This window comes from Martes martes (genome assembly GCF_963455335.1).
Source record: "Martes martes genome assembly, chromosome: 5".
Taxonomy (NCBI): Eukaryota; Metazoa; Chordata; class Mammalia; order Carnivora; family Mustelidae; genus Martes; species Martes martes.
Window position 1 is genome coordinate 76764928 of NC_137892.1, and position 15734 is coordinate 76780661.

General features: G+C 37.8%; 1 protein-coding gene across 1 annotated transcript in view; it reads left to right on the forward strand.

The window, feature by feature from the left end:
* Positions 1 to 14986, forward strand: part of DEPDC1B (DEP domain containing 1B) — a 76188-nt gene extending 61202 nt beyond the window's left edge. Inside the window, exons 8-11 of the mRNA XM_080803801.1 lie at positions 5203 to 5369; positions 7345 to 7521; positions 12554 to 12739; positions 13990 to 14986. Of these exons, the coding sequence (XP_080659927.1) occupies positions 5203 to 5369; positions 7345 to 7521; positions 12554 to 12739; positions 13990 to 14151 (692 nt within the window). The 3' untranslated portion in view covers positions 14152 to 14986. The remainder of the gene's footprint in view (positions 1 to 5202; positions 5370 to 7344; positions 7522 to 12553; positions 12740 to 13989) is intronic.
* Positions 14987 to 15734: the final 748 nt, after the last annotated feature.

A 15734-nucleotide genomic window follows, 5' to 3' on the forward strand; every position in this document is an offset into this window, starting at 1 on the left:
GAAATTGCATAGCTTATTTGTTTTGTTCCCTTTTCTCAGGGATTGTCATCCTGTCTTATTGCCCCATGGATAGAAACAGTTATTGCCTAGTTTTCTAGTTGTTTGTGGAGGGAGAGTTAGTCTGGTCCTTGCTATTCCATCTTGCTGGGAGTCAGAATTTCCTGTATTTTTAATAAGGCAAGACGCTGTCATTTCATTTTTTTTCTTGCCATACAGTTATCAGATTATTCCAAACACCACTTTGGAACAGACCGTTCTTTCCTCACTGATTTGTGATGACATTTCTATTATATATTAGGTTCCCATGCATACTTATGCCCCTTTCTAGACTTTCAGTGTTGTCCTATTGGTCTTTTGTGTATTCCTAAGGTAGCATTGAACTACAACTTTGTAACAAATCTTGCTTTCATGTCAGGTGAGTCTATACTCCTAATTCTTGCATTTTATGGACATTGGATAACTTTTTTTATCTTTTTATCTATTTGAATTATTTGATTGGAGTAAGAACTTTCTACCTACTTAAATGAACTTTTTTAAAAAAAGATTTTATTTATTTATTTGACAGAGTGAGAGATCACAAGTAGGCAGAGAGGCAGGCAGAAGTTGAGGGGTGGGGAAGCAGGCTCCCTGCTGAGCAGAGAGCCTGATGCGGGGCTTGATCCCAGGATCCTGAGATCATGACCTGAGCCGAAGGCCGAGGCTTAACCCACTGAGCCACCCAGGCGCCCCTTAAATGAACTTTTTATTTGAATTATTTGATTGGGGTAAGAAATAAAGGCAAGTCAGCTGTTGTAGTTCATCCTTGAAATCTTGTGTTCAGCCACACAGATGCTAAATCAGTTATATCTATAGCAGATGAAATGCTATTAAAATATAAGCCTTTTGCCTAAAGAACAATTTTCACTTAGGTTTTAAGACACTAGGATTTTACATTATACATTAAGAGGCAATCCTAGCAAAGACTTCTGTAATCTTTATGTAAATAAGGAACCAACTATCAAATGGCTGTCAAATGTTGTAATAGACTCTCATTAATGGCAACAAAGGCATCCACATTCTTTCTGTGAAAGTCAAGTCAAGCAAAATTTAATGAAAGTTTTACAGGACCTTCTAACATTACCAGACATTGTTCCTTTTTTTTTTTCTTTTTTATAAAGATTTTATTTATTTATTTGACAGAGAGAGAGATCACAAGCAGGCAGAGAGGCAGGCAGAGAGAGAAGAAGGGAAGCAGGCTCCCCGCCAAGCAGAGAGCCCGACGCGGGGCTCGATCCCTGGACCCTGGGATCACAACCCGAGCCGAAGGCAGGGCTTCAACCCACTGAGCCACCCAGGCGCCCCCAGACATTGTTCTTTGTACCTAATAATAATGTGGACATGAGATTTTTTGCCAGTGACCCCAAGAGTCATAATTGTGAGAGTCTTTGTGAATTATGCATTGTAAATTTGTATATGTGGATGATGTTTACACATGTTTTTATTTTTTCCCAGCCTATGTAATATGGTTATGCAACCTTTGAGGCACTTAGGCTTGAGGAGGGCATTCTTAGATGTTTTGCCACTCAGTAACACAGCTATGCTGGGGCATTGTTAAATTTTACTTATTCTCTTATTGTAGAGACCCAGAGCCAAATTCACATCTGTGTACTACTATGCAATACATTTTTTAACTGACTTTTAAAGAGAATCTAGCCAGAGTTGCATCTGATTCATATCACATTTTCTACCCTGGTATTTTAATGCTTTGAAGTTTAGTAGTAGTAATGGTAGTAGTTGCAGCAGCCAACATGAATGCTCTTAAAACTTTCAATTCACCTAAGCTTCCCTTTATAGCCCTTGGGCCCCCATAACAGTACAATGATTTGGTTTTACAACTGTCCACAACAATTTACTGCTGGGTTAATGGGGATTCATGCCCCAGCATATGCAATCAGTGGGAACTGGGCCTGAAGCCAGATATTCTAGCTCTCTTCCTAGCAAGGGATAGGTCATTGTCATTCCTTCATTCATATGTTCAGAAAATGTTTATAAAGCTCCCGTGATCTACAAGGTGCTCTTTTAGCCATTGGAGGTATATCAATAAACAAAACTGACAAGAATCCCTACCCACATGGAGCTTATATTGCAGGAAGGCAGAGGGGAGACCATGGTACATAACAAAAAAGTAAATTCCATAATACATTAGGAGGTGATTATGTATAATTAGAAAAAAATAAAGCAGGTGGGGGAACAATATATATACATGAGATATAGTAAGATAAGGTGAAATCTGACTGTCCAAATGTGTTTATAATTTGGAAAAAGGATTTGTAGGCTAATGTGATAGAAAGTTCCATGGAAAACATAGAAGGCTTTGTGGAAAAATAAATCTAGAATATAGTGAGTTCTTTCCAGTTTCAGCACTGCCACTTCATCCAGACCATCATGCCCTTCATCCTCTTCCTTCCATGCTACCCTCGCAATCTGTTTTCTCAACAACTGCCAAAGTAATGAGTAATTCAGGTTAAACGACTCCCCTGCCCAGAGCCTTCCCGTGGTTTCTCAGATTACTCATAATAAAACCTGAAGTCCTTAACAATAGTCTACAGGGTTCTGTGTGGTCTGGCTCTTGCCTTCCACTGTAATGGCATTTCCGACTTGAATGTTCTTATACGCTGCTCTCTCTTTACACTGGCCTCACTGCTGTTCCTCACACACTCCACACGGACCCTCATGTCACAATCTCCATAACTGCTGTTTCCTCCGCCTTGAAGATGTGTCTCCGATATTTCCCTGGCTTACTCTCATTACCTTCAGATCTCTGCTCAAACTTCACCTCCTTACAGAGAGACCTTTTCTAAAAACCCAGAAGTGTTTTTCTGAGCACATCCCATCACTCCCAGCTCCTTTTCTCTATTTCTATCCCTAGCATTTTTTCCACCTGACATATTTATGTACCACTTTGCTAATTAGCTACTGGAAAGTAAGCTCCATGAGATCAGGAAGGATTTTGTATTATTCCCCACTGTATGTCCTCTTCTAAAATAGTTCCCAGGGGCGCCTGCGTGGCTCAGTGTGTTAAGCCTCTGCCTTCGGCTCGGGTCATGATCTCAGGGTTCTGGGATCAAGCCCCACATTGGGCTTTCTGCTCAGCGGAGAGCCTGCTTCCCCCTCTCTCTCTGCCTGCCTCTCTACTTGTGATCTCTCTCTCTGTGTCAAATAAATAAATAAAATCTTTTTTAAAAAATAAATAAATAAATAAAATAGTTTCCAGAATATAGGCAAGGCTTACTGAATATTCATTGGATAAATGAATGAGTTAAAATATGGTCATAAACTTTTTTTCTCTCCATAGATTTGTTTATGTAGAATTGAAAGAAGGTCTAGTGATGATGATCAGCAACAATATTTTCAGTGAACTTCTAGGACTGCACTGGGTGTTTGTTTTTTAGAGTACATCTTATGTATTTATTTATCTATTATTTATTTATTTATTTTAGTTTCATAGGTAGAATTGTGATTCATCTATGCATACAACACCCAGTGCTCATTACATCATCTGCCCTCCTTAATACCCATCACCCAGCTATCCTTTACCCCCAGCCCCTTCCCTCCAGCAAATCTGTTTGTTTCCTATTGTGAAGAGTCTCTTATGGTTTGTCTCCATCTCTGATTTCGTTTTGTTTTGTTTTATGCTTCTCTGTTTTGTTTCTTAAATTTCACATATGAGTGACATCATGTAATAGTTGTCTTCTTCTGACTGATTTATTTTGCTTAGCATAATACCCTCTAGTTCTAGCCATGTTGCTGCAAATGGCAAGATTTCATTCTTTTGATGGTTATGTACTATTCCATTGTATGTATGTGTCTATCTATATCTGTATCTATCTATCTATATATCACATCTTCTTTATCCATTCATTTGTCGATGGACATCTGCACTCTTTCTATACTTTGGCTGTTGTGGACATTGCTGCTATAAATATTGGGGTGCAGGTGCCCCTTTGAATTACTATTTGTATCCTTCAGATAAACACCTAGTTGAACTGGGTGTATTAAAGGTCCCCTCCTGCCTCCTTTTCCCTCCCATGCACACCCACTGCCTTTAGGATCAAACCTAAGTTCCTTGATCTGGCATTCAAGGCCTTCTAAGGTCTCGTCTATGTTGACCTTTCCAGCTCCACTTCTCTGCCAAGCCTTCACCTTCATGGCCCATGCTGCAGTCCTAAGGAGTGACTTACAATTCCCCTCAGTGCCCCTTGCAGATGTCTCTTGCAGCATCTCTCAGATTTTGCTGCTTGTTTTTGATGGGTGTCTCCTCACATCGCATAAGCTCTTCAAAGTAGGGGACCTGGCATATTTTCATATTTCGAGGACTTGGCACAGTTCCTGGCAGAGCATAGGTGGTCAGGAAATCCTTACTGAAAGCCAAAGATGGTTTTGCCTCCAAGACAGAGACTAGCAGGAACTTGAAGAGGTTGAGTATGGAAAAAATAAATCGATGAAAGCAGTTTCGTCTCATTAGAGGATTTGTTTGGGGACAAATGAGATTGAAGAGAATGCACAATTAGAAAACTTTAATTTTTAGCACAATATTAGAATACTCTAAGTCTGTTGGAATACTCTAGTTTGGGTGAGGAGAGATGGCATATAATATGATTGAATTGGTTTACTCAGCTAGAAAAAAACAGCCTACATGAGAGGAAGGGTTATTTGACATGTGTTGTTTGGAAACAAGTGCAGCCATCTGTCAGTGGTCTGACTGTAGGCCTGTCAGCCCTATTATTCAGTCTGTAAGAATCATGCCAAATAGTGACCCTGCTCATCCTGGGGACAAAATATAAGGAGGAGAATTCAGGGCAGTAGTGGTGCATTCATGTCCTTGCTCATGCTGTCTCAGTCCTAGTAACTGTGGGTGCTGAGGGTTAGGTTAGACTCAACCTGATGTTGGTTCAGTGGGAAAGAAGGCTATGAATATCTGCTTGCATCTGGCAAGGGTGTGAGGGAGGGAAATGGCTGTATTTGTTTTATACATTTGTCATCCCTAGTTGATGGTTTGTATTTTCTGTGCTGATTCAGTGGATCTGTAATCAGCTGGCCCAGCATAGTTGAATATGTGGATACGTTTTGTATATCTTAATAATATGTATTTTGGAAAATGTAAACATAATAGAGTCAAGGAGGCTATTGGTTTTAAAAGATTAAATTTTTTTTTCTCGAAAGGTTTGTTACAGAAAGAGAAAATGGCTATTGAAGCATTTCAGATTTGCTGCCTTCTCCTGCCACCTGAAAATAGGAGAAAGTTACAGCTCTTGATGAGGATGATGGCAAGGATCTGCCTAAATAAGGAGATGCCACCCCTATGTGATGGCTTTGGGACCCGAACACTGGTAGGTTGATCTCTAACATCTAACTTGACTTGAGTTTTTGGAATACAGTTCAACTGAATAAAGTTTACTAGTTGGCAACCCAAGGAAGGCGCCAAGGTAGGCTTGCTCAAAGAGCCACAGCTTGGAAACCGCGCAGGCGGGATTACACTTCCAGTGTTGGTGTATTAAAGAACATAATGGAAAGTGAAGTGAGTAGGGATAGAATCTGAATGTAGAGGTATCTGTGGTCTCCTGCCTACTGTCAACATAAATGGAAGGAAGGGAGGACAATAAGGATAAGGGTCCTCTCAAGAAAAAGACATACTTTCCTCCAAGACAGAAAGGGTTGTGAAGCATTTGTTACTATAACAAGTAGGAGGGGGCATCACATATAATGGGGTAAAGAGGAAAGAAATAAAACATAAAGTTGGACCAGACAGCCTGAGGGGAGACAGAGAATTTGTTCTATTGGGGTATGATCTAAGGGTCCATGAGTAAGTATATTTCTTAAGATATTTTCAATTTGGTTTAAAAACATATATGCTAGTTTTGAATTCTACTTTCTTGTGTCAGCATGTATTTTAAAATAGGGCTCATGTTTAGAATTTCTTCTGTGTATTTTCTGTTTTTTTTTTTTTAAGATTTTATTTATTTATTCGACAGAGATCACAAGTAGGAAGAGAGCCAGGCAGAGAGAGAGAGGGGGAAGCAGGCTCCCTGCTGAGCAGAGAGCCCGATGTGGGGCTCGATCCCAGGACCTTAGCCAAAGGCAGAGGCTTTAACCCACTGAGCCACCCAGGCACCCCTTCTTATGTAATTTGTTAATTTTCCTCAAAATTGGAGGTCTTGGAGCAAAACTCCTCTTCACTGGGGTATACATACTTCCCATATCCTGGTGAACCACAGTATACCCCTGGGGGTCCTCTGGCCTCATTTTAGAAGCATTGAGTAAGAGTAAAGGAACACTCAGTGTCCAGTAGAGTGAATCTTGCTTGACCTTCCTTTTGGTTGAATAGATGGGTAATGGGGCTAATGGACCCTTCTGAAAAGCTGAAAAAAACTTTGCACCTATTCCCCAGAAGAATGCACATGGAAAATTTTGCATAGAATTTTAGGGCATTAAGGTTCCCCAGTGTCCATAGCCTCCAGGTAAAAAATGTCTGTGTGTCTCTGTACACATAAGTGTGAGGGTAAATAAAGTATCATCTGCAATATGTTGATGACATGCAGTCTGATTAAACAGAATTATGTCATTTCATGCTTATAGGTTTTGAAACAAGATTGTCCGTAATAAAATTAGTAGGAAAGGGGGGAAAAAATCCTTCCAAATCATAGTGAATTCTATGGATTCTATGGAAGCAACTACATAATATTTTTTATATTTCTGTCTGTTGTAAATAGTCTCATTACTTAATGTACTTGTTATAAAGTCTCATCATTTCATTCAAATGTGATTGTCAGTTGTACACCCAAAATTCTAGAGAAACTAATAGTTAAGTAGGAAAAAGTGTAACAGTTGAGGCACATAAGTTGTGCTAGCATATTTCTAAAATTCAAAATGAAATAAAGATATTAGTAAACAAAATGGCTTTAAAGTACTTTGAACTTTAAAGTGCTACATAATTCAAGTGATGGTGGTGATCATATTTTTTCAGAATTTGTTTATATATATTTAAAACTGTCTGTAAAGAGGTGTGCTTTAAAAGCTGTTCAGACAAGCAGTCTCTGCTTAGTCTCTGCTGAGTCTCTGTGAGATGAGATGTACCTTCTGTTCACACTCGTTGATAAGAAGATCAGCCCATTGAGATGACCAGGTGTGGCTAGGTGCCAGATAGGATGTGTACCCTGGGCTGTGGGCCATTTCTCATTGACTGGTCACCTTTGGTTTTTGCAGATTTATTAAATGCAGTTCAGCATAGGAAACAACAACAACAACAACAACAACAACAAACCTCATCTGTGTTTATTTAAAAAATATCTCCCCCTCTTTTTTCAGATGGTTCAGACATTTTCCCGTTGCATCTTGTGTTCCAAGGATGAAGTAGATTTGGATGAGTTATTAGCTGCTAGGTTGGTGACGTTTCTGATGGACAATTACCAAGAGATTCTGAAAGTCCCTTCGGCCTTGCAGACCTCCATAGAGGAGCGTGTGGCTCATCTACGAAGGGTCCAGGTAAAGGAAGGGGTATTAACAGTCCTTTAAAATTGCCAGCAGAAAGTCCTGTAAACTTGCTAGGCCTCTTGGGATCTCTAGATGTGAAGAATTAAGTGAATAAATGTGTACAAATTGCTTCCAATGGGGCTTGGTACATGGTGAACACCATGTGTGTTTGGTAATTTGGAAAATTTTTGAAATGTTTACTAGTTTTGTTATGTTGGTCAGTGCTCCATACTTCTGATTGCAAATTCCTTAAATGATAACCTGTTTGGATTTTAGTTTCCAAAGGAGTTAAAATTGGCCTTACCTGTCCTGTAAAACTGTTGTGAAGAGTAGAATGCTCTACTACAAAACCCTAGCTTAAATGTCTGATGTACAGCAGGTCCTCTTTGAAGTATAGCCTGTTGTTATTTTTGTTGTTATTGTTATATTAAAGTGATGCAAAAGAAATATAATACATGACTGTTATGTGGGCCCCAAAGTGGGGTGTGTATAAGTCTGTGGGTGCAGACACTTGATAAAGGCAGACGGAGGTCTGCTTGGCTCCTTCTGAATGAGTGGCCCTCTTTCTGCTTAAGTACTTTTTGAGGTTCCAATATTAAGGACCGGTGAAATGCTACCTTCTGAAGTATTATTAAAGTTGATAACTGTTCATGTTTTCAGTGTGCAATTTAAATTTTTAATAATTAAAAATTAAAATTTTAAAAATGAAAAATTAAACTGTTCATGTTTCCAGTGTGCCTGCATGGCTTTGTTGGTTGAGTGTCTGACTCTTAATTTCAGCTCAGGTCATAATCTCAGGCTTGTGGGATTGAGCCCCCTTCTACCTTGAGCTCTGTGCTCAGCTGGGAGTCTGCTTCTCTCCTTCTCCTTCTGCCCCTCTACTGCCATGCTCTGTGTGTGTGTCTAAAATAAATAAATCTTAAAAAAAAAACCAAAAACTATTGGGGCACCTGGGTGGCTCAGTGGGTTAAGCCTCTGCCTTCGGCTCAGGTCATGATCTCAGGGTCCTGAGATCGTGCCCCGCATCGGGCTCTCTGCTCAGCAGGGAGCCTGCTTCCCCCCTCTCTCTGCCTGCCTCTCTGCCTACTTGTGATCTCTTTCTGTCAAACAAATAAATAAAATCTTAAAAAAAAAAACTATTAAAAAATTAAAATAGTTTCGATAATTATCAACCTTAAATATGTTGAAAGGATTGGAAAATATAGAAAATGCACACTAAGGGCACCTAGGTGGCTCAGAGGTTTAAGCCTCTGCCTTAGGCTCAGTTCATGGTATCAGGGTCCCGAGATTGAGCCCCGCATTGGGCTCTCTGCTCAGCAGGGAGCCTGCTTCCCCCTTTCTCTGCCTACTTGTGATCTCTCTCTGTGTGTCAAATAAATAAATAAAATCTTAAAAAAAAGGAAAAGAAAAGAAAAGAAAATGCACACCAAAAACTGTAAGAGTAACACCTAATGTTCAGTTAGTATTACAGTATTTCCGGTGTTTTTCTGTGCTTTGTCTTTTGTTTTCTTTTCTTTTCTTTTTTCCTTTTCTTTTCTTTTTTCTTGCTTTTTCTTTTTCTTTCTCTTCTTGTCCTCTCCTCCATTCTCCTCTCCTCTCTTTGCTCTTCCTTCCTTCCTTCATTCCTGCCTCCCTCCCTTTCTCTCATTTATGCCTTATTTTCTCTTGACAATACAAGAAATATTTCCTATATCACTAAATACTCTTGACTGACCTCATGGTGGTTGAGAGCTTGGACCCTGGAGCTAAGTAGTGCTTGTATTCCTCATGTGCCATTTATTGGTCCTGTGACCTCAGGCACATTTTATTTTTTTTTTTTTCAGGCACATTTTTTAATGTGTCTCTGCTTCAGCCTCTACCCAATACCTCTCTTTTCTCATCTGTAAAATAGGATAATAACAGTTAATACCTACCTCTTAGGGATGTTTTAGGAGTTGAATGGCTTAAGATATGTTAAGTGCTTAGAATGATATTTGTTACATAGTAGCCCCTCAGTTGGTAGCTACTGTGGTTAAGATTATTATCATCATTAGTGTTATATTATTCCACAATATTGTTATTATTGGTAGTATAGTATTCCATAATATGGATCTATACCATAATTTATTTAAATGTTTTTCTTTGGCTAATATTTAGGTGGCTTCCATTTTTCCCTCTATTTTGCAAATAATAAAGTGGTAAACATTTTTGTAGCTAGATTTTTGGGGGGATGATCCATGATTATGTTCTAAGAATGAATTTTTAAGAGTGGCATTACGTGGTCAAAGGCCAGGGATGTATTTTAAGTATTTATTGCGTATTGCCAAATTTCCCTTCAGAATGATTGTTCTGATCCATTTTCCCATGAGTAGTCTAAGAAACTTTGCATATTTCTTATTAATACATATATCTTTGCCATTTTAATTAGTAAAAAGTATAACCTTACTGCTGCTTTAGTTAAATCCCCCCCCAATATGTTTATGACCCAAACTTAAAAAAAAAAAAAGTAGAAAAGAAAAGAAATAACTGAATTTCTGCAAAGAGAAGTGATGGCTATAGTGATGTTGCCCTGTCTACTGGCTCGGTTCACGGTTCCCAAAGCATAGACAGACCATGCAGCACCTCCTAAGTGAACCCTTTGCTCTCTGCTGAAGATCAGAAGGCTGAGCTCTGCTGATTCATTTAACAGCAGATTAGCATGATCTTGTGGAGGAGCACTGCCCTGGCACTAAGTGAAGCCAGTAACCGCTCATTTGTCCAATTACATTTGCTCTCTTGGAAGTACTCAGTAGAATCGCGAACAGTTGTTTCATACTCAGAGATCCACTCTCTCACATGGCCTGCTCAGCCCTGACAGCATGGCAGATCCAGGGCAGGGCTTCTCGGAAAAGGAAGTGTTTGTTGGATTGTTCTGGAGATTTAAGGGCTGACCCTGTGATAGGTAAATTGTGAGGTGGGCATTGTCTTTGACACCAACCTTCTATTAGCCTTGACTGCAACCCTCTTCTTCCTTTTGTGCCCTTTAATCATGGGTATCTGGTATTTTTCTTACTAGGGTTCTGGCTGCAGAAGAACTATAGGTGTTATATTTTGGGGAAGATGGAACTCTTGGAGTCTGAACTTAAATACTTTTTAATTTCTTTGTTATTAACGTAACATTGACATACAATGTTATGTTAGTTTCAGGTGTCCAGCAAGGTCACCCAGCCATTCTGTACATTAATGGTCCCTGCAATGAGTGTAGTCACCAATCAACATGACTACATTATTGGCTATACTTTCCATCTCTGTGACTTATTTATTTTATAACTGGAAGTTTGTACCTCTGAATCCCCTTCATCAATTCGCTGATTTCCCCCCACCTCCATGCCCCCTTTTCCCTGGCAGCCAACAATTTGTTCTCTGTATTTGAGAGTCTGTTCAGTTTTTTTGCTTGTTTTGTATTTCTGTGGTGGTGTTATTCCTCCTCCTTTATTTCTGATTTTATTTATTTGAGTCCTCTCTCTTTTTATGTTAATAAGTCTGGCTTAAGGTTTATCAATTTTGTTTTTCTTTTCAAAGAGACTGTTCTTGGTTTCATTGATTTCCTTTTATTTTTTTATTTTTTAAAGATTTCATTTATTTATTTGACAGATCACAAGTAGGCAGAGGGGCAGGCAGAGGGGGTGGGGAAGCAGGCTCCCTGCTAAGCAGAGAGCTAGATGTGGGGCTCGATCCCAGGACCCCGAGATCATGATCTGAGCCAAAGGCAGAGGCTTAACCCACTGAGCCACCCAGGCGCCCTTGATTTTTTTTTTTTAACTCTCTTTTTCATTTATTTCCACTCTATTCTTTATTATTCCCTTCCTTCTATTAGCTTTGGTCTTTGTCCTTTTTTCCTATTTCCTTTAGGTGTAAGGTTAGGGCATTATTGTCATTTTTCTAGCTTCTTGAGGTAGGTCTTCATCACCAAAAACTTCCCTCTTTGAACTGCTTTTACTGTGTTCTGAAGATTGGGACCATTGTGTTTTCATTTAATTTGTCTCCATGTATTCTTTTATTTCCTCTTTGATTTCTTCACTGACCTATTGGTTATTTAGTAGCATATATTTGTGTCTTTTCTAGGTTGGTTGGTTGGTTGGTTTGTAACTGATTTCTACTTTTACACTATTTCAGTTGGAAAAGATGCTTGTTATTATTTTAGTCTTCCTAAATTTACTGAGATTTAAATTTATTGTGGCTTAACATGTGATCTATCCTGGAGAAGGTTCCATGTGCACTTGAAGAGAGTGTGTATTATGCTGTATTTGAATGGAAATTTCTGTATATATTTGTTAGGTCCACCTAATCTAATGTCTTGTTCAAAACCACTATTTCCTTGTTGATTTTCTGTCTGGATGCCTTCTCCATTGATGTAAGTGGGGTGTTAAAGACTCCTATTATGATTGTATTACCATCAATTTCTCTCTTTATGTCTGTTAATATTTGCTTTGTTTATGTAGGTGTGAAATTAATATTTTTAATGGATGTTCATCTATTTATAAGTCTTAGCATCGTCTTTCCTCTTTTTTCTCCATTTTCCCTTTTGCTCTGTACAGTGTCTGCACATTTGTTTTCTTGCTTTTTACTGTTGACATATTTGGAGATGTTGTAGTACTTCTCCATACATAACAGCCATACTTCATGTGTGCCTCTATCCTTTCCGAAGGAAGGGAAGTCAGATCCTCCAGATGTGGGAAGGAACCTCCAGAGGAGGAGGTTCACTATTGTAATGAATTACTTTTGTCAACATGTTTAGTTTATGTTTCAATTTAAGATTTTATTTAAAAGAGCACACCAGGTTTTCTGTTTATTAAAATGGTTCTTGGGTTAAAAAAGGTAAGAACTCTTATTTAAAACTGTGGCTTTAAGTGATTTTTTTCAAATTTATAGAAACACTTTTACTTTTTAATAAAGAGTTTTTCCAAATGAATTGAAGAATGACATGGCATTCCCAGGAGGAGATATGCTCTATTTGATCTGAACCAGTTTTGCAACTTATATGAAAATATGCTTATGTGTTTCACTATTAATCCTTTTGCCTCAGATAAAATACCCAGGAGCCGATATGGATATCACTTTATCTGCCCCGTCATTTTGCCGTCAGATCAGTCCAGAGGAATTTGAATACCAGAGAGCATACGGCTCTCAGGAACCTCTGGCAGCTTTGTTGGAGGAAGTCATAACAGATGCAAAACTCTCCAGCAAAGAGAAGAAGAAAAAATTGAAGCAGGTAAAAAGAATGTTCTTTAGAAGCCATGTCTTCTTCCTACTAGTCTTAATATTGTTTTCTCTTTTTATTCTCTGCTTTAATGGGTTTCATGTGAATCTCATCTTCTTAGATGTAGCAGTTTTGAAAGTATATTATTCAAGTCATATACTCCAGAAGTCTCATGGATGTACTCAGTTGTGATGAGTTTCCCACATCTTATTCTCCAGTGTAGATATTTTACCATTATTGAACTCTTCATTTGTGGAGCTGCTCTCTGTTATTTGTCCTTCGTTTGGATATTTGGCACAATGTGAGTTAATGGAGCAGTTACTTTAAATTCTGAGAAGCTACCAAATGAAGACAGATTCCTCTGATTTTTTCTGAAAAGTAAATTGTACTGAATTTGCAGATATAAGATGTGTAAAATTGAAGAGGCTTTGGTTTTAGATAGCCAGTATTTGGGGTTTAGTTCCTGCTAGGCAACACAGCTTTGGGTTTCATTGAAGAGCTTTTAATTAAAAATGGATTTACTTTGACCATTCTTAGAGTAGTGATTCAAGATTAAGGGAATGCTTTTTATTTTTCAAGACTGATTCCTGCAAGCTTGATTCCTGATCATACCATACATTTGGGATTATACACAGAGCACCAGAGTTCTAGACTCCCAATCATATTTTTCTCAGTAATTTTGGAGAAGAGTTCAGTGTTGGGGATCAAAGGAAAAGCATTATTGCCTCTCTTTAAGCTTTTATATATACTGGAACGTTTTCCCTTCCATTTGAGCAGAAGCAGGTGGGGCTGAGTTGGAGAGGCAGGGAGATCGTGAAATGTAGTTGGGCCAAAATTTTCTTCACCCGTATAGAACATAAGTTATTTTCAAGTCAGAATTACGTGTGACTATTTTTAAAGTGAAGTCTATTTATAGTTAGCAAGCAGAGGAAATTTTAAGAAATAGGACTGAAATGAGAAGTTTGTTTGAAGATTGGATCAAATTAAAGTTGAATTAGATCTATAGCAAGTGGAATTAAATGATCTCACAAAAAGAAATGGATTTGTGTTGGAGTGAATTTGATTATGATTTGTCATCGTCTTATTCTCTTTCTGATGGAGAACAATAAACATTAAAACAAAATAAAGAGAGCCTCATATGGAATCAGATCAGAAAGTCTTTAATTTTAAAATTAGATCACCTAATTTTATTGGTTCTTTTTTTTTCAATTTTATTGGTTCTTATCTGTTTTTTTATTCATCTTGAATTTTTTTTTTTTCAGTTTCAAAAATCCTATCCCGCAGTCTACCAAGAGCGATTTCCTACACCAGAAAGTGAAGCACTTCTGTTTCCTGAGAAACCGAAACCGAAACCACAGCTGCTAATGTGGGCACTAAAAAACCCTTTCCAACCATTTCAAAGAACTAGAAGTTTTCGGATGTAGTACTTCCATAGCTGTTAGAGAGCTCTGTTGTTGCATTGAGCAAATGGGTGGTTAGAGAAGGACTATGGTGGTGGAAGAAGGAAGAGCAGACAGTAGAGACTACTGAAATATAAAGTGACCGGACTTCCGAAAATGTTGAGCCATTATCAGTATTTTTGTAAAACTCAGTGCTATTTTTAAAGTGTAAAAATCAGTTAAAATTTAGACAAATATACAGTGGTAATGTTAATGTGTTCATAATTGTTACAAAATTTAAGGATTTTTATTTTTTTATTCGTTGTTTTTCATGGTGTTAATAAAATAATTATGTGTACATTTTAGTTACTGATGTTTTTGTTATAACCAAGCCTTAAAAATAGTGTATATATTTGAGTAAGAAAGACGGTACTGTTACTGTGATGCTGTTGATATCATAGCTTAATAGTTCTGATTTCCCTTTTGTAAAATCTCATTTTCAATGTTGCACCAAGATTCTTAATGTCTGGTATTATGATGGCTGTGTCTTTCATTGAGGATTCGTTGGATGTTATGGCAGATACAACTAAAGCTGGTTCTTTAATAACATATATATTAGCTGGTGTTTACCTCTAAGTGGAGAAGATGTTCATTTTCCTGCAGTGGTATAATTTCAGTGTTGGCTGAAAATGGAGAATTGAACTGAATAAACATTTTTGGTCCCGCTTATACCAGTGATTGTAAGTCAGATCTCTGTTATTTCATGAAAAACACAAATGGATTAAGTAAAATGAGACTACTTCCTTTATATTTCCCCCAACTCCCTCATCCTTTTGAAAATAAATGGACTGTAAATAAATACTGTATTTTATTTCAACTTGGTTAGATTTTAGTTCTTTTATTTCTCCAAAAAGGGATTCTCTAGTATCATCCATGCTTTTCTCAAGCCCAGCTAACTCCTTGATAAACGTCATTCTGAACTCAAGATCTGACATCTTACTAATGTCCGTATTGATTAGGTCCCTAGCTGTTAGTACTGGCTCTTGCTCTTTTTTTTTTTGAGGTGAGTTTTTCCGCCTTGTCATTGTATCCAGATAAGAATAGAAGAATGAGAGAACAAAATACTAAAAGGGTAGCAACAACCCCAGAAAAATATACACTTAACCAAATCAGAAAAGACCTGAAATGGGGGGTGGGGGAGGGGGAAGAAAGGAGAAAAAAACATTATATATGTATATGTATATGTATATGTATATGTACACACTTGATTTTGGGTGTATTTTGGTCTGTTAGAAGAAACTGCCTCCCAAAATTTAAATAAAGAAAAACATATATATACAAAAATAAGGGTAAACACAATGAAGGGATGGAATATGACTGTAAAGGTGAAAATTTTAAAAAGATTCTAAAAAGGGGATTGATAAGAAGTTGGTTGAAAAAAGAAAGCAAAAAAAAAGGAAAAAATGTGATTAGGCTGGAGACTAGAACAAAGCCATGCATTAGATTTAGGATATATTTTGATCTGTTAGAAGAATCTGTATCCCAAAATTTTAAGGAAAGAAAAATCTATATGTATACAAAAAATAAAGCTAAATAAAATGAAGGGACAGACTATGACTATAACAATG